Genomic DNA, 20,948 nt, shown 5'->3' on the forward strand with positions numbered 1-20,948 from the left:
CCGCAAACAGGTCATGTTTTCAGGATTTCCTTGTACTGCACAGGTGATAATTTAATCACCTACACATGATTGCAGCACCTTGTGCAAAGCTAAGGAAATCTTGAAAACACGCAGGTCTGAGGCCCTCGAGGAATGCAGTTTGACACCTCTGATATACAGCATATGAGAATAGGACACAATACTACAGAGACAACGGAGTACAATGTCCAAAACACGTAAATCAGTAAAAAAGTATAAATTTATTAGATATGAAACAAAATTACATCAATCAGATTAAAAAACAACAACAAGCTTTATCATCAGGTAGACGTGAGGCAGCAGTGTCCGCAGCAATCATCGGTGTCGATATAGTATAATATCATAAAGACTGATATAACCGCTCACGAGCGCATAGGAAGAGTCACATCCTCAACCCGCCGCCCATAATGTCTGTTACCCATGATGAATAGCGCAGGACCCGCGCCTCGGGGGTAACAGACATTATGGGCGGCGGGTTGAGGAATGTGACTCTTCCTATGCGCTCGTGAGCGGTTATATCAGTCTTTATGATATTATACTATATCGACACCGATGATTGCTGCGGACACTGCTGCCTCACGTCTACCTGATGATAAAGCTTGTTGTTGTTTTTTAATCTGATTGATGTAATTTTGTTTCATATCTAATAAATTTATACTTTTTTACTGATTTACGTGTTTTGGACATTGTACTCCATTGTTTCCATATTATTAATCTTCTGCCTGATCATAGACCAGAATCTGCAGGTTGATGCCGCAAGAAGAGGGGCTTCAGTGCAGAGCAGTAATCCCCCCACTGCCTGAGCCTCCTGCCTGGGTGTTAGGTGTTTGTGGAGGCGTAACACGGTTATTCCAGATTTGGGGTATAACCTGGCAATGCAGCAGCCTGAATCCACAGTGCGCCGTGTCTGACGATATCTAAACATGACCATTCTGTGCCCCCTTAGTGGGCTTCTGTCTCCTTCCAACTGCCTATAGCGGGTGGGGAACCTCAGACTCCCCGGGCCATTTACGGCCCTCAATGACACCCCCTCCCCTGTCTGGTTCCACCCTCTCTTGCTCCTCCTGTCTGTCCCCCCTGCTCTTGCTCTTCCTCCTGTCTGTCCCCCCTTCTCTTGCTCCTCCTGTCTGTCCCCCCTTCTCTTGCTCTTCCTCCTGTCTGTCCCCCCTTCTCTTGCTCCTCCTCCTGTCTGTCCCCCCTTCTCTTGCTCCTCCTCCTGTCTGTCCCCCCTTCTCTTGCTCTTCCTCGTGTCCCCCTTCTCTTCCTCCTCCTGTCTGTCCCCCCCTTTCTCTTCTTCCTCCTCCTCCTGTCCCCCCCCTTCTCTTCTTCTTCTTCCTCCTCCTCCTCCGTTTTATACAATGATGATTCATTTTAGCTGAGGATTTTTCTATGATTTGACAATGATCAGACTCCATTCTGCCGATGTCTGAGGCCGCCTGAGGGTGTTTCGCCCCGAGCTCCGGCCCCGCGGACACTACATCCGGGGTGACTGCCGGCAGAGAGCGGAACCTTCAGTGCAGACTCGGCTTCCGGGCGGGAGGATTTCGCGGTCTCACATGAACATGGCGGCCTCCATAGGAGCGAGACTGATCCACAGGAAAGTGCGGGACCCGGTGCGGGTGTTCTGCAGATACCGATACAAGAAGAAATGGGTGAGAGCAATGAACGTGACCCCCGGTAATGGGAAGACCCCCCCCAGATCCCACCGGACCCCGGGTAATGGGAAGACCCCCAGATACCACCGGACCCCGGGTAATGGGAAGACCCCCAGATACCACCGGACCTCGGGTAATGGGAAGACCCCCAGATACCACCGGACCCCGGGTAATGGGAAGACCCCCCCCCCCAGATCCCACCGGACCCCGGGTAATGGGAAGACCCCCCCCCAGATCACACCGGACCCCGGGTAATGGGAAGACCCCCAGATACCACCGGACCCCGGGTAATGGGAAGACCCCCAGATCCCACCGGACCCCGGGTAATGGGAAGACCCCCAGATCCCACCGGACCCCGGGTAATGGGAAGACCCCCCCCCCCAGATACCACCGGACCCCGGGTAATGGGAAGACCCCCCCCCCAGATCCCACCGGACCCCGGGTAATGGGAAGACCCCCAGATCCCACCGGACCCCCAGATACCACCGGACCCCGGGTAATGGGAAGACCCTCAGATAACACATGACCCCGGGTAATGGGAAGACCCCCAGATCCCACCGGACCCCAGGTAATGGGAGGACCCCCAGATAACACATGACCCCGGGTAATGTGAAGACCCCCAGATACCACCGGACCCCAGGTAATGGGAAGACCCCCCAGATACCACCGGACCCCGGGTAATGGGAAGACCCCCAGATACCACCGGACTCCGGGTAATGGGAAAACCCCCAGATACCACCGGACTCCGGGTAATGGGAAGACCCCCAGATAACACATGACCCCGGGTAATGGGAAGACCCCCAGATCCCAGCGGACCCCGGGTAATGGGAAGACCCCCCCCCCAGATCCCACCGGACCCCGGGTAATGGGAAAACCCCCAGATCCCACCGGACCCCGGGTAATGGGAAGAATCCCAGATACCACCGCACCCCGGGTAATGGGAAGAATCCCAGATACCACCGCACCCCGGGTAATGGGAAGAATCCCAGATCCCACCGGACCCCGGGTAATGGGAAAACCCCCAGATACCACCGGACTCCGGGTAATGGGAAGAATCCCAGATACCACCGCACCCCGGGTAATGGGAAGACCCCCAGATACCACCGGACTCAGGGTAATGGGAAAACCCCCAGATACCACCGCACCCCGGGTAATGGGAAGACCCCCAGATAACACATGACCCCGGGTAATGGGAAGACCCCCCCAGATACCACCGGACAACGGGTAATGGGAAGACCCCCAGATCCCAGCGGACCCCGGGTAATGGGAAAACCCCCAGATACCACCGGACTCCGGGTAATGGGAAGAATCCCAGATACCACCGCACCCCGGGTAATGGGAAGACCCCCAGATCCCACCGGATCCCGGGTAATGGGAAGAATCCCAGATACCACCGGACCCCGGGTAATGGGAAGACCCCCAGATCCCAGCGGACCCCGGGTAATGGGAAAACCTCCATATACCACCGGACTCCGGGTAATGGGAAGAATCCCAGATACCACCGCACCCCGGGTAATGGGAAGACCCCCAGATCCCACCGGATCCCGGGTAATGGGAAGACCCCCAGATACCACCGGACTCCGGGTAATGGGAAAACCCCCAGATACCACCGGACTCCGGGTAATGGGAAGACCCCCAGATAACACATGACCCCGGGTAATGGGAAGACCCCCAGATCCCAGCGGACCCCGGGTAATGGGAAGACCCCCAGATCCCAGCGGACCCCGGGTAATGGGAAGACCCCCAGATCCCAGCGGACCCCGGGTAATGGGAAGACCCCCAGATCCCAGCGGACCCCAGGTAATGGGAAAACCCCCAGATACCACCGGACTCCGGGTAATGGGAAGAATCCCAGATACCACCGCACCCCGGGTAATGGGAAGACCCCCAGATCCCACCGGATCCCGGGTAATGGGAAGAATCCCAGATACCACCGGACTCCGGGTAATGGGAAGACCCCCAGATCCCAGCGGACCCCGGGTAATGGGAAGACCCCCAGATCCCAGCGGACCCCGGGTAATGGGAAAACCCCCAGATACCACCGGACTCCGGGTAATGGGAAGACCCCCAGATAACACATGACCCCGGGTAATGGGAAGACCCCCCCAGATACCACCGGACCCCGGGTAATGGGAAGACCCCCAGATACCACCGGACTCCGGGTAATGGGAAAACCCCCAGATACCACCGGACTCCGGGTAATGGGAAGACCCCCAGATAACACATGACCCCGGGTAATGGGAAGACCCCCCCAGATACCACCGGACCCCAGGTAATGGGAAAACCCCCAGATCCCACCGGACTCCGGGTAATGGGAAAACCCCCAGATAACACCGGACTCAGGGTAATGGGAAGACCCCCAGATAACACATGACCCCGGGTAATGGGAAGACCCCCCCAGATCCCACCGGACCCCAGGTAATGGGAAAACCCCCAGATAACACATGACCCCGGGTAATGGGAAGACCCCCCCAGATCCCACCGGACCCCGGGTAATGGGAAGACCCCCAGATACCACCGGACTCAGGGTAATGGGAAGACCCCCAGATAACACATGACCCCGGGTAATGGGAAGACCCCCCCAGATAACACATGACCCCGGGTAATGGGAAGACCCCCCCCAGATCCCACCGGACCCCAGGTAATGGGAAAACCCCCAGATACCACCGGACCCCAGGTAATGGGAAAACCCCCAGATAACACATGACCCCGGGTAATGGGAAGACCCCCCCAGATACCACCGGACCCCAGGTAATGGGAAGACCCCCAGATACCACCGGACTCCGGGTAATGGGAAAACCCCCAGATACCACCGGACTCCGGGTAATGGGAAGACCCCCAGATAACACATGACCCCGGGTAATGGGAAGACCCCCCCAGATCCCACCGGACCCCGGGTAATGGGAAAACCCCCAGATACCACCGGACTCCGGGTAATGGGAAGACCCCCAGATAACACATGACCCCGGGTAATGGGAAGACCCCCAGATACCACATGACCCCGGGTAATGGGAAGACCCCCCCCCCAGATCCCACCGGACTCCGGGTAATGGGAAAACCCCCAGATAACACATGACCCCGGGTAATGGGAAGACCCCCCCAGATACCACCGGACCCCGGGTAATGGGAAGACCCCCAGATCCCAGCGGACCCCGGGTAATGGGAAGACCCCCAGATACCACCGGACCCCAGGTAATGGGAAAACCCCCGATACCACCGGACTCCGGGTAATGGGAAGACCCCCAGATCCCACCGGACCCCGGGTAATGGGAAGACCCCCAGATAACACATGACCCCGGGTAATGGGAAGACCCCCAGATCCCAGCGGACCCCAGGTAATGGGAAGACCCCCAGATCCCAGCGGACCCCGGGTAATGGGAAGACCCCCAGATCCCAGCGGACCCCGGGTAATGGGAAAACCCCCAGATCCCAGCGGACCCCGGGTAATGGGAAGACCCCCAGATCCCAGCGGACCCCGGGTAATGGGAAGACCCCCAGATCCCAGCGGACCCCGGGTAATGGGAAGACCCCCAGATCCCAGCGGACCCCGGGTAATGGGAAGACCCCCAGATCCCAGCGGACCCCTGGTAATGGGAAGACCCCCAGATCCCAGCGGACCCCTGGTAATGGGAAGACCCCCAGATCCCAGCGGACCCCTGGTAATGGGAAGACCCCCAGATCCCAGCGGACCCCAGGTAATGGGAAAACCCCCAGATCCCAGCGGACCCCTCCTCTCTTCCAATGTAGAAGGACAGCGCTCCATCCGGGTGTTTATTTCAGCCATGATAAAAGCCGCCAACAGCAACGTTCCGGCCGCACATCTGGTCTTCTTCAAGCATCCACCATAGTGATCGGGCGACAGCGCAGGGAGCAATCACCAGTCAGCGCGGCCACGTAACTACGTCTTATAGAATAGACGTCAGACATGTGAGAGATCATATAATATACAGGACATCGCCATGGAGATCGCCACATCAATCCACACAGTGCGGCCACGTAACTACGTCTTAGGCTACGTTCACATTAGCGTTGCGCCGCCCTGCGTCGGCGACGCAACGCGCGACGCATGTTAAAACGCGCGCAAACGCGCGCAAAAACGCGCGCGTTTTGCGACGCGTGCGTCGTTTTTTACAAAAATCGGACGCACAGAAAATGCAACTTGTTGCATTTTCTTGCGTCCGACGCTAGCGTCGGAAACGACGCACGTGGCGAAAAACGCCACCCAAAAAACGCACGCGTCCCCTATGTTAAACATAGGGGCGCGTCGCCGCTGCGTCGCCGACGCAACAGCGGCGCAACGCTAATGTGAACGTAGCCTAATAGAATAGACGTCAGACATGTGAGAGATCATATAATATACAGAATATCGCCATGGAGATCGCCACATCAATCCACACAGCGCGGCCACGTAACTACGTCTTATAGAATACACGTCAGACATGTGAGAGATCATATAATATACAGGACATCGCCATGGAGATCGCCACATCAATCCACACAGTGCGGCCACGTAACTACGTCTTATAGAATAGACGTCAGACATGTGAGTGATCATATAATATACAGAACATCGCCATGGAGATCGCTACATCAATCCACACAGCGCGGCCACGTAACTACGTCTTATAGAATAGACGTCAGACATGTGAGAGATCATATAATATACAGAATATCGCCATGGAGATCGCCACATCAATCCACACAGCGCGGCCACGTAACTACGTCTTATAGAATACACGTCAGACATGTGAGAGATCATATAATATACAGGACATCGCCATGGAGAAAGCCACATCAATCCACACAGCGCGGCCACGTAACTACGTCTTATAGAATAGACGTCAGACATGTGAGAGATCATATAATATACAGGACATCGCCATGGAGAAAGCCACATCAATCCACACAGTGCGGCCACGTAACTACGTCTTATAGAATAGACGTCAGACATGTGAGTGATCATATAATATACAGAACATCGCCATGGAGATCGCCACATCAATCCACACAGCGCGGCCACGTAACTACGTCTTATAGAATAGACGTCAGACATGTGAGTGATCATATAATATACAGAACATCGCCATGGAGATCGCCACATCAATCCACACAGCGCGGCCACGTAACTACGTCTTATAGAATAGACGTCAGACATGTGAGTGATCATATAATATACAGAACATCGCCATGGAGATCGCCACATCAATCCACACAGCGCGGCCACGTAACTACGTCTTATAGAATAGACGTCAGACATGTGAGTGATCATATAATATACAGAACATCGCCATGGAGATCGCCACATCAATCCACACAGCGCGGCCACGTAACTACGTCTTATAGAATAGACGTCAGACATGTGAGTGATCATATAATATACAGAACATCGCCATGGAGATCGCCACATCAATCCACACAGTGCGGCCACGTAACTACGTCTTATAGAATAGACGTCAGACATGTGAGTGATCATATAATATACAGAACATCGCCATGGAGATCGCCACATCAATCCACACAGCGCGGCCACGTAACTACGTCTTATAGAATAGACGTCAGACATGTGAGAGATCATATAATATACAGAACATCGCCATGGAGATCGCTACATCAATCCACACAGTGCGGCCACGTAACTACGTCTTATAGAATAGACGTCAGACATGTGAGTGATCATATAATATACAGAACATCGCCATGGAGATCGCCACATCAATCCACACAGCGCGGCCACGTAACTACGTCTTATAGAATAGACGTTAGACATGTGAGAGATCATATAATATACAGGACATCGCCATGGAGATCGCCACATCAATCCACACAGCGCGGCCACGTAACTACGTCTTATAGAATAGACGTCAGACATGTGAGTGATCATATAATATACAGAACATCGCCATGGAGATCGCCACATCAATCCACACAGCGCGGCCACGTAACTACGTCTTATAGAATAGACGTCAGACATGTGAGTGATCATATAATATACAGAACATCGCCATGGAGATCGCCACATCAATCCACACAGCGCGGCCACGTAACTACGTCTTATAGAATAGACGTCAGACATGTGAGTGATCATATAATATACAGAACATCGCCATGGAGATCGCCACATCAATCCACACAGTGCGGCCACGTAACTACGTCTTATAGAATAGACGTCAGACATGTGAGAGATCATATAATATACAGAACATCGCCATGGAGATCGCCACATCAATCCACACAGCGCGGCCACGTAACTACGTCTTATAGAATAGACGTCAGACATGTGAGAGATCATATAATATACAGAACATCGCCATGGAGATCGCCACATCAATCCACACAGCGCGGCCACGTAACTACGTCTTATAGAATAGACGTCAGACATGTGAGAGATCATATAATATACAGAACATCGCCATGGAGATCGCTACATCAATCCACACAGCGCGGCCACCTAACTACGTCTTATAGAATAGACGTCAGACATGTGAGTGATCATATAATATACAGGACATCGCCATGGAGATCGCCACATCAATCCACACAGTGCGGCCACGTAACTACGTCTTATAGAATACACGTCAGACATGTGAGAGATCATATAATATACAGAACATCGCCATGGAGATCGCCACATCAATCCACACAGTGCGGCCACGTAACTACGTCTTATAGAATAGACGTCAGACGTGAGAGATCATATAATATACAGAACATCGCCATGGAGATCGCCACATCAATCCACACAGCGCGGCCACGTAACTACTTCTTATAGAATAGACGTCAGACATGTGAGTGATCATATAATATACAGAACATCACCATGGAGATCGCCACATCAATCCACACAGCGCGGCCACGTAACTACGTCTTATAGAATAGACGTCAGACATGTGAGTGATCATATAATATACAGAACATCGCCATGGAGATCGCTACATCAATCCACACAGCGCGGCCACGTAACTACGTCTTATAGAATAGACGTCAGACATGTGAGTGATCATATAATATACAGAACATCGCCATGGAGATCGCTACATCAATCCACACAGCGCGGCCACGTAACTACGTCTTATAGAATAGACGTCAGACATGTGAGTGATCATATAATATACAGAACATCGCCATGGAGATCGCTACATCAATCCACACAGCGCGGCCACGTAACTACGTCTTATAGAATAGACGTCAGACATGTGAGAGATCATATAATATACAGAACATCGCCATGGAGATCGCCACATCAATCCACACAGCGCGGCCACGTAACTACGTCTTATAGAATAGACGTCAGACATGTGAGAGATCATATAATATACAGAACATCGCCATGGAGATCGCCACATCAATCCACACAGCGCGGCCACGTAACTACGTCTTATAGAATAGACGTCAGACATGTGAGTGATCATATAATATACAGAACATCGCCATGGAGATCGCCACATCAATCCACACAGTGCGGCCACGTAACTACGTCTTATAGAATAGACGTCAGACATGTGAGAGATCATATAATATACAGAACATCGCCATGGAGATCGCCACATCAATCCACACAGTGCGGCCACGTAACTACGTCTTATAGAATAGACGTCAGACATGTGAGAGATCATATAATATACAGAACATCGCCATGGAGATCGCCACATCAATCCACACAGTGCGGCCACGTAACTACGTCTTATAGAATAGACGTCAGACATGTGAGAGATCATATAATATACAGAACATCGCCATGGAGATCGCCACATCAATCCACACAGTGCGGCCACGTAACTACGTCTTATAGAATAGACGTCAGACATGTGAGTGATCATATAATATACAGAACATCGCCATGGAGATCGCCACATCAATCCACACAGTGCGGCCACGTAACTACGTCTTATAGAATAGACGTCAGACATGTGAGAGATCATATAATATACAGAACATCGCCATGGAGATCGCCACATCAATCCACACAGTGCGGCCACGTAACTACGTCTTATAGAATAGACGTCAGACATGTGAGAGATCATATAATATACAGGACATCGCCATGGAGATCGCCACATCAATCCACACAGTGCGGCCACGTAACTACGTCTTATAGAATAGACGTCAGACATGTGAGTGATCATATAATATACAGAACATCGCCATGGAGATCGCCACATCAATCCACACAGTGCGGCCACGTAACTACGTCTTATAGAATAGACGTCAGACATGTGAGAGATCATATACAGAACATCGCCATGGAGATCGCTACATCAATCCACACAGCGCGGCCACGTAACTACGTCTTATAGAATAGACGTCAGACATGTGAGTGATCATATAATATACAGAACATCGCCATGGAGATCGCTACATCAATCCACACAGTGCGGCCACGTAACTACGTCTTATAGAATAGACGTCAGACATGTGAGTGATCATATAATATACAGGACATCGCCATGGAGATCGCCACATCAATCCACACAGCGCGGCCACGTAACTACGTCTTATAGAATAGACGTCAGACATGTGAGAGATCATATAATATACAGAACATCGCCATGGAGATCGCCACATCAATCCACACAGCGCGGCCACGTAACTACGTCTTATAGAATAGACGTCAGACATGTGAGTGATCATATAATATACAGAACATCGCCATGGAGATCGCCACATCAATCCACACAGCGCGGCCACGTAACTACGTCTTATAGAATAGACGTCAGACATGTGAGTGATCATATAATATACAGGACATCGCCATGGAGATCGCCACATCAATCCACACAGTGCGGCCACGTAACTACGTCTTATAGAATAGACGTCAGACATGTGAGTGATCATATAATATACAGAACATCGCCATGGAGATCGCCACATCAATCCACACAGCGCGGCCACGTAACTACGTCTTATAGAATAGACGTCAGACATGTGAGTGATCATATAATATACAGAACATCGCCATGAAGATCGCCACATCAATCCACACAGTGCGGCCACGTAACTACGTCTTATAGAATAGACGTCAGACATGTGAGTGATCATATAATATACAGAACATCGCCATGGAGATCGCCACATCAATCCACACAGTGCGGCCACTTCACTACGTCTTATAGAATAGACGTCAGACATGTGAGAGATCATATAATATACAGAACATCGCCATGGAGATCGCCACATCAATCCACACAGTGCGGCCACGTAACTACGTCTTATAGAATAGACGTCAGACATGTGAGAGATCATATAATATACAGAACATCGCCATGGAGATCGCCACATCAATCCACACAGCGCGGCCACGTAACTACGTCTTATAGAATAGACGTCAGACATGTGAGTGATCATATAATATACAGAACATCGCCATGGAGATCGCCACATCAATCCAAACAGTGCGGCCACGTAACTACGTCTTATAGAATAGACGTCAGACATGTGAGTGATCATATAATATACAGAACATCGCCATGGAGATCGCCACATCAATCCACACAGCGCGGCCACGTAACTACGTCTTATAGAATAGACGTCAGACATGTGAGAGATCATATAATATACAGAACATCGCCATGGAGATCGCTACATCAATCCACACAGTGCGGCCACGTAACTACGTCTTATAGAATAGACGTCAGACATGTGAGTGATCATATAATATACAGAACATCGCCATGGAGATCGCCACATCAATCCACACAGCGCGGCCACGTAACTACGTCTTATAGAATAGACGTTAGACATGTGAGAGATCATATAATATACAGGACATCGCCATGGAGATCGCCACATCAATCCACACAGCGCGGCCACGTAACTACGTCTTATAGAATAGACGTCAGACATGTGAGTGATCATATAATATACAGAACATCGCCATGGAGATCGCCACATCAATCCACACAGCGCGGCCACGTAACTACGTCTTATAGAATAGACGTCAGACATGTGAGAGATCATATAATATACAGGACATCGCCATGGAGATCGCCACATCAATCCACACAGCGCGGCCACGTAACTACGTCTTATAGAATAGACGTCAGACATGTGAGTGATCATATAATATACAGAACATCGCCATGGAGATCGCCACATCAATCCACACAGCGCGGCCACGTAACTACGTCTTATAGAATAGACGTCAGACATGTGAGTGATCATATAATATACAGAACATCACCATGGAGATCGCCACATCAATCCACACAGTGCGGCCACGTAACTACGTCTTATAGAATAGACGTCAGACATGTGAGTGATCATATAATATACAGAACATCGCCATGGAGATCGCCACATCAATCCACACAGCGCGGCCACGTAACTACGTCTTATAGAATAGACGTCAGACATGTGAGTGATCATATAATATACAGAACATCGCCATGGAGATCGCCACATCAATCCACACAGCGCGGCCACGTAACTACGTCTTATAGAATAGACGTCAGACATGTGAGTGATCATATAATATACAGAACATCGCCATGGAGATCGCCACATCAATCCACACAGTGCGGCCACGTAACTACGTCTTATAGAATAGACGTCAGACATGTGAGAGATCATATAATATACAGAACATCGCCATGGAGATCGCCACATCAATCCACACAGCGCGGCCACGTAACTACGTCTTATAGAATAGACGTCAGACATGTGAGAGATCATATAATATACAGAACATCGCCATGGAGATCGCCACATCAATCCACACAGCGCGGCCACGTAACTACGTCTTATAGAATAGACGTCAGACATGTGAGAGATCATATAATATACAGAACATCGCCATGGAGATCGCTACATCAATCCACACAGCGCGGCCACGTAACTACGTCTTATAGAATAGACGTCAGACATGTGAGTGATCATATAATATACAGGACATCGCCATGGAGATCGCCACATCAATCCACACAGTGCGGCCACGTAACTACGTCTTATAGAATAGACGTCAGACATGTGAGAGATCATATAATATACAGAACATCGCCATGGAGATCGCCACATCAATCCACACAGTGCGGCCACGTAACTACGTCTTATAGAATACACGTCAGACATGTGAGAGATCATATAATATACAGAACATCGCCATGGAGATCGCTACATCAATCCACACAGCGCGGCCACGTAACTACGTCTTATAGAATAGACGTCAGACATGTGAGTGATCATATAATATACAGAACATCGCCATGGAGATCGCTACATCAATCCACACAGCGCGGCCACGTAACTACGTCTTATAGAATAGACGTCAGACATGTGAGAGATCATATAATATACAGAACATCGCCATGGAGATCGCTACATCAATCCACACAGCGCGGCCACGTAACTACGTCTTATAGAATAGACGTCAGACATGTGAGTGATCATATAATATACAGAACATCGCCATGGAGATCGCTACATCAATCCACACAGCGCGGCCACGTAACTACGTCTTATAGAATAGACGTCAGACATGTGAGTGATCATATAATATACAGAACATCGCCATGGAGATCGCTACATCAATCCACACAGCGCGGCCACGTAACTACGTCTTATAGAATAGACGTCAGACATGTGAGAGATCATATAATATACAGAACATCGCCATGGAGATCGCCACATCAATCCACACAGCGCGGCCACGTAACTACGTCTTATAGAATAGACGTCAGACATGTGAGAGATCATATAATATACAGAACATCGCCATGGAGATCGCCACATCAATCCACACAGCGCGGCCACGTAACTACGTCTTATAGAATAGACGTCAGACATGTGAGTGATCATATAATATACAGAACATCGCCATGGAGATCGCCACATCAATCCACACAGTGCGGCCACGTAACTACGTCTTATAGAATAGACGTCAGACATGTGAGAGATCATATAATATACAGAACATCGCCATGGAGATCGCCACATCAATCCACACAGTGCGGCCACGTAACTACGTCTTATAGAATAGACGTCAGACATGTGAGTGATCATATAATATACAGAACATCGCCATGGAGATCGCCACATCAATCCACACAGTGCGGCCACGTAACTACGTCTTATAGAATAGACGTCAGACATGTGAGAGATCATATAATATACAGAACATCGCCATGGAGATCGCCACATCAATCCACACAGTGCGGCCACGTAACTACGTCTTATAGAATAGACGTCAGACATGTGAGAGATCATATAATATACAGGACATCGCCATGGAGATCGCCACATCAATCCACACAGTGCGGCCACGTAACTACGTCTTATAGAATAGACGTCAGACATGTGAGTGATCATATAATATACAGAACATCGCCATGGAGATCGCCACATCAATCCACACAGTGCGGCCACGTAACTACGTCTTATAGAATAGACGTCAGACATGTGAGAGATCATATACAGAACATCGCCATGGAGATCGCTACATCAATCCACACAGCGCGGCCACTTAACTACGTCTTATAGAATAGACGTCAGACATGTGAGAGATCATATAATATACAGAACATCGCCATGGAGATCGCCACATCAATCCACACAGCGCGGCCACGTAACTACGTCTTATAGAATAGACGTCAGACATGTGAGAGATCATATAATATACAGAACATCGCCATGGAGATCGCCACATCAATCCACACAGCGCGGCCACGTAACTACGTCTTATAGAATAGACGTCAGACATGTGAGAGATCATATACAGAACATCGCCATGGAGATCGCTACATCAATCCACACAGCGCGGCCACGTAACTACGTCTTATAGAATAGACGTCAGACATGTGAGAGATCATATACAGAACATCGCCATGGAGATCGCCACATCAATCCACACAGTGCGGCCACGTAACTACGTCTTATAGAATAGACGTCAGACATGTGAGTGATCATATAATATACAGAACATCGCCATGGAGATCGCTACATCAATCCACACAGCGCGGCCACGTAACTACGTCTTATAGAATAGACGTCAGACATGTGAGTGATCATATAATATACAGAACATCGCCATGGAGATCGCCACATCAATCCACACAGTGCGGCCACGTAACTACGTCTTATAGAATAGACGTCAGACATGTGAGAGATCATATAATATACAGAACATCGCCATGGAGATCGCCACATCAATCCACACAGCGCGGCCACGTAACTACGTCTTATAGAATAGACGTCAGACATGTGAGAGATCATATAATATACAGAACATCGCCATGGAGATCGCCACATCAATCCACACAGTGCGGCCACGTAACTACGTCTTATAGAATAGACGTCAGACATGTGAGAGATCATATAATATACAGAACATCGCCATGGAGATCGCCACATCAATCCACACAGCGCGGCCACGTAACTACGTCTTATAGAATAGACGTCAGACATGTGAGAGATCATATAATATACAGGACATCGCCATGGAGATCGCCACATCAATCCACACAGTGCGGCCACGTAACTACGTCTTATAGAATAGACGTCAGACATGTGAGTGATCATATAATATACAGAACATCGCCATGGAGATCGCCACATCAATCCACACAGTGCGGCCACGTAACTACGTCTTATAGAATAGACGTCAGACATGTGAGAGATCATATAATATACAGAACATCGCCATGGAGATCGCCACATCAATCCACACAGCGCGGCCACGTAACTACGTCTTATAGAATAGACGTCAGACATGTGAGAGATCATATAATATACAGGACATCGCCATGGAGATCGCCACATCAATCCACACAGTGCGGCCACGTAACTACGTCTTATAGAATAGACGTCAGACATGTGAGTGATCATATAATATACAGGACATCGCCATGGAGATCGCCACATCAATCCACACAGTGCGGCCACGTAACTACGTCTTATAGAATAGACGTCAGACATGTGAGTGATCATATAATATACAGGACATCGCCATGGAGATCGCCACATCAATCCACACAGCGCGGCCACGTAACTACGTCTTATAGAATAGACGTCAGACATGTGAGAGATCATATAATATACAGAACATCGCCATGGAGATCGCCACATCAATCCACACAGCGCGGCCACGTAACTACGTCTTATAGAATAGACGTCAGACATGTGAGTGATCATATAATATACAGAACATCGCCATGGAGATCGCCACATCAATCCACACAGCGCGGCCACGTAACTACGTCTTATAGAATAGACGTCAGACATGTGAGTGATCATATAATATACAGGACATCGCCATGGAGATCGCCACATCAATCCACACAGCGCGGCCACGTAACTACGTCTTATAGAATAGACGTCAGACATGTGAGTGATCATATAATATACAGAACATCGCCATGGAGATCGCCACATCAATCCACACAGTGCGGCCACGTAACTACGTCTTATAGAATAGACGTCAGACATGTGAGTGATCATATAATATACAGAACATCGCCATGGAGATCGCCACATCAATCCACACAGCGCGGCCACGTAACTACGTCTTATAGAATAGACGTCAGACATGTGAGAGATCATATAATATACAGGACATCGCCCATGGAGATCGCCACATCAATCCACACAGCGCGGCCACGTAACTACGTCTTATAGAATAGACGTCAGACATGTGAGTGATCATATAATATACAGAACATCGCCATGGAGATCGCCACATCAATCCACACAGTGCGGCCACGTAACTACGTCTTATAGAATAGACGTCAGACATGTGAGAGATCATATAATATACAGAACATCGCCATGGAGATCGCCACATCAATCCACACAGTGCGGCCACGTAACTACGTCATTATAGAATAGACGTCAGACATGTGAGAGATCATATAATATACAGGACATCGCCATGGACATCGCCACATCAATCCACACAGCGCGGCCACGTAACTACGTCTTATAGAATAGACGTCAGACATGTGAGTGATCATATAATATACAGAACATCGCCATGGAGATCGCCACATCAATCCACACAGCGCGGCCACGTAACTACGTCTTATAGAATAGACGTCAGACATGTGAGAGATCATATAATATACAGGACATCGCCATGGAGATCGCCACATCAATCCACACAGCGCGGCCACGTAACTACGTCTTATAGAATAGACGTCAGACATGTGAGTGATCATATAATATACAGAACATCGCCATGGAGATCGCCACATCAATCCACACAGTGCGGCCACGTAACTACGTCTTATAGAATAGACGTCAGACATGTGAGTGATCATATAATATACAGAACATCGCCATGGAGATCGCCACATCAATCCACACAGTGCGGCCACGTAACTACGTCTTATAGAATAGACGTCAGACATGTGAGAGATCATATAATATACAGAACATCGCCATGGAGATCGCCACATCAATCCACACAGTGCGGCCACGTAACTACGTCTTATAGAATAGACGTCAGACATGTGAGTGATCATATAATATACAGAACATCGCCATGGAGATCGCCACATCAATCCACACAGTGCGGCCACGTAACTACGTCTTATAGAATAGACGTCAGACATGTGAGAGATCATATAATATACAGAACATCGCCATGGAGATCGCCACATCAATCCACACAGCGCGGCCACGTAACTACGTCTTATAGAATAGACGTCAGACATGTGAGAGATCATATAATATACAGAACATCGCCATGGAGATCGCCACATCAATCCACACAGCGCGGCCACGTAACTACGTCTTATAGAATAGACGTCAGACATGTGAGAGATCATATAATATACAGAACATCGCCATGGAGATCGCCACATCAATCCACACAGCGCGGCCACGTAACTACGTCTTATAGAATAGACGTCAGACATGTGAGTGATCATATAATATACAGAACATCGCCATGGAGATCGCCACATCAATCCACACAGCGCGGCCACGTAACTACGTCTTATAGAATAGACGTCAGACATGTGAGTGATCATATAATATACAGGACATCGCCATGGAGATCGCCACATCAATCCACACAGCGCGGCCACGTAACTACGTCTTATAGAATAGACGTCAGACATGTGAGTGATCATATAATATACAGAACATCGCCATGGAGATCGCCACATCAATCCACACAGTGCGGCCACGTAACTACGTCTTATAGAATAGACGTCAGACATGTGAGTGATCATATAATATACAGGACATCGCCATGGAGATCGCCACATCAATCCACACAGCGCGGCCACGTAACTACGTCTTATAGAATAGACGTCAGACATGTGAGTGATCATATAATATACAGAACATCGCCATGGAGATCGCCACATCAATCCACACAGTGCGGCCACGTAACTACGTCTTATAGAATAGACGTCAGACATGTGAGAGATCATATAATATACAGAACATCGCCATGGAGATCGCCACATCAATCCACACAGTGCGGCCACGTAACTACGTCTTATAGAATAGACGTCAGACATGTGAGTGATCATATAATATACAGAACATCGCCATGGAGATCGCCACATCAATCCACACAGCGCGGCCACGTAACTACGTCTTATAGAATAGACGTCAGACATGTGAGTGATCATATAATATACAGAACATCGCCATGGAGATCGCCACATCAATCCACACAGCGCGGCCACGTAACTACGTCTTATAGAATACACGTCAGACATGTGAGAGATCATATAATATACAGAACATCGCCATGGAGATCGCCACATCAATCCACACAGTGCGGCCACGTAACTACGTCTTATAGAATAGACGTCAGACATGTGAGAGATCATATAATATACAGGACATCGCCATGGACATCGCCATATCAATCCACACAGTGCGGCCACGTAACTACGTCTTATAGAATAGACGTCAGACATGTGAGTGATCATATAATATACAGAACATCGCCATGGAGATCGCCACATCAATCCACACAGTGCGGCCACGTAACTACGTCTTATAGAATAGACGTCAGACATGTGAGAGATCATATAATATACAGAACATCGCCATGGAGATCGCCACATCAATCCACACAGTGCGGCCACGTAACTACGTCTTATAGAATAGACGTCAGACATGTGAGTGATCATATAATATACAGAACATCGCCATGGAGATCGCCACATCAATCCACACAGTGCGGCCACGTAACTACGTCTTATAGAATAGACGTCAGACATGTGAGAGATCATATAATATACAGAACATCGCCATGGAGATCGCCACATCAATCCACACAGCGCGGCCACGTAACTACGTCTTATAGAATAGACGTCAGACATGTGAGAGATCATATAATATACAGAACATCGCCATGGAGATCGCCACATCAATCCACACAGCGCGGCCACGTAACTACGTCTTATAGAATAGACGTCAGACATGTGAGAGATCATATAATATACAGGACATCGCCATGGAGATCGCCACATCAATCCACACAGTGCGGCCACGTAACTACGTCTTATAGAATAGACGTCAGACATGTGAGTGATCATATAATATACAGGACATCGCCATGGACATCGCCACATCAATCCACACAGTGCGGCCACGTAACTACGTCTTATAGAATAGACGTCAGACATGTGAGAGATCATATAATATACAGAACATCGCCCATGGAGATCGCCACATCAATCCACACAGCGCGGCCACGTAACTACGTCTTATAGAATAGACGTCAGACATGTGAGAGATCATATAATATACAGAACATCGCCATGGAGATCGCCTACATCAATCCACACAGCTGCGGCCACGTAACTACGTCTTATAGAATAGACGTCAGACATGTGAGAGATCATATAATATACAGAACATCGCCATGGAGATCGCCACATCAATCCACACAGCTGCGGCCACGTAACTACGTCTTATAGAATAGACGTCAGACATGTGAGAGATCATATAATATACAGAACATCGCCATGGAGATCGCCACATCAATCCACACAGCGCGGCCACGTAACTACGTCTTATAGAATAGACGTCAGACATGTGAGAGATCATATAATATACAGAACATCGCCATGGAGATCGCCACATCAATCCACACAGCGCGGCCACGTAACTACGTCTTATAGAATAGACGTCAGACATGTGAGAGATCATATAATATACAGAACATCGCCATGGAGATCGCCACATCAATCCACACAGTGCGGCCACGTAACTACGTCTTATAGAATAGACGTCAGACATGTGAGAGATCATATAATATACAGAACATCGCCATGGAGATCGCCACATCAATCCACACAGCGCGGCCACGTAACTACGTCTTATAGAATAGACGTCAGACATGTGAGTGATCATATAATATACAGAACATCGCCATGGAGATCGCCACATCAATCCACACAGTGCGGCCACGTAACTACGTCTTATAGAATAGACGTCAGACATGTGAGTGATCATATAATATACAGAACATCGCCATGGAGATCGCCACATCAATCCACACAGTGCGGCCACGTAACTACGTCTTATAGAATAGACGTCAGACATGTGAGTGATCATATAATATACAGAACATCGCCATGGAGATCGCCACATCAATCCACACAGTGCGGCCACTTCACTACGTCTTATAGAATAGACGTCAGACATGTGAGTGATCATATAATATACAGAACATCGCCATGGAGATCGCCACATCAATCCACACAGCGCGGCCACGTAACTACGTCTTATAGAATAGACGTCAGACATGTGAGAGATCATATAATATACAGAACATCGCCATGGAGATCGCCACATCAATCCACACAGTGCGGCCACGTAACTACGTCTTATAGAATAGACGTCAGACATGTGAGAGAATCATATAATATACAGAACATCGCCATGGAGATCGCCACATCAATCCACACAGCGCGGCCACGTAACTACGTCTTATAGAATAGACGTCAGACATGTGAGAGATCATATAATATACAGAACATCGCCATGGAGATCGCCACATCAATCCACACAGCTGCGGCCACGTAACTACGTCTTATAGAATAGACGTCAGACATGTGAGAGATCATATAATATACAGAACATCGCCATGGAGATCGCCACATCAATCCACACAGCTGCGGCCACGTACACTACGTCTTATAGAATAGACGTCAGACATGTGAGTGATCATATAATATACAGAACATCGCCATGGAGATCGCCACATCAATCCACACAGCGCGGCCACGTAACTACGTCTTATAGAATAGACGTCAGACATGTGAGAGATCATATAATATACAGAACAATCGCCATGGAGATCGCCACATCAATCAC

The 20,948-nt window shown here is 48.4% G+C and overlaps 1 protein-coding gene across 1 annotated transcript in view; it reads left to right on the top strand.

Annotated features, from left to right (window-relative positions):
* The first annotated feature begins 1,481 nt into the window (after nucleotides 1-1,481).
* NSUN4 (NOP2/Sun RNA methyltransferase 4) overlaps nucleotides 1,482-20,948 on the top strand; it is a 75,030-nt gene continuing 55,563 nt past the window's right edge. Inside the window, exon 1 of the mRNA XM_069735883.1 lies at nucleotides 1,482-1,670. Within this exon, the coding sequence (XP_069591984.1) occupies nucleotides 1,575-1,670 (96 nt within the window). The 5' untranslated portion in view covers nucleotides 1,482-1,574. The remainder of the gene's footprint in view (nucleotides 1,671-20,948) is intronic.

This window comes from Ranitomeya imitator, chromosome 8 (assembly GCF_032444005.1).
Source record: "Ranitomeya imitator isolate aRanImi1 chromosome 8, aRanImi1.pri, whole genome shotgun sequence".
Taxonomy (NCBI): domain Eukaryota; kingdom Metazoa; phylum Chordata; class Amphibia; order Anura; family Dendrobatidae; genus Ranitomeya; species Ranitomeya imitator.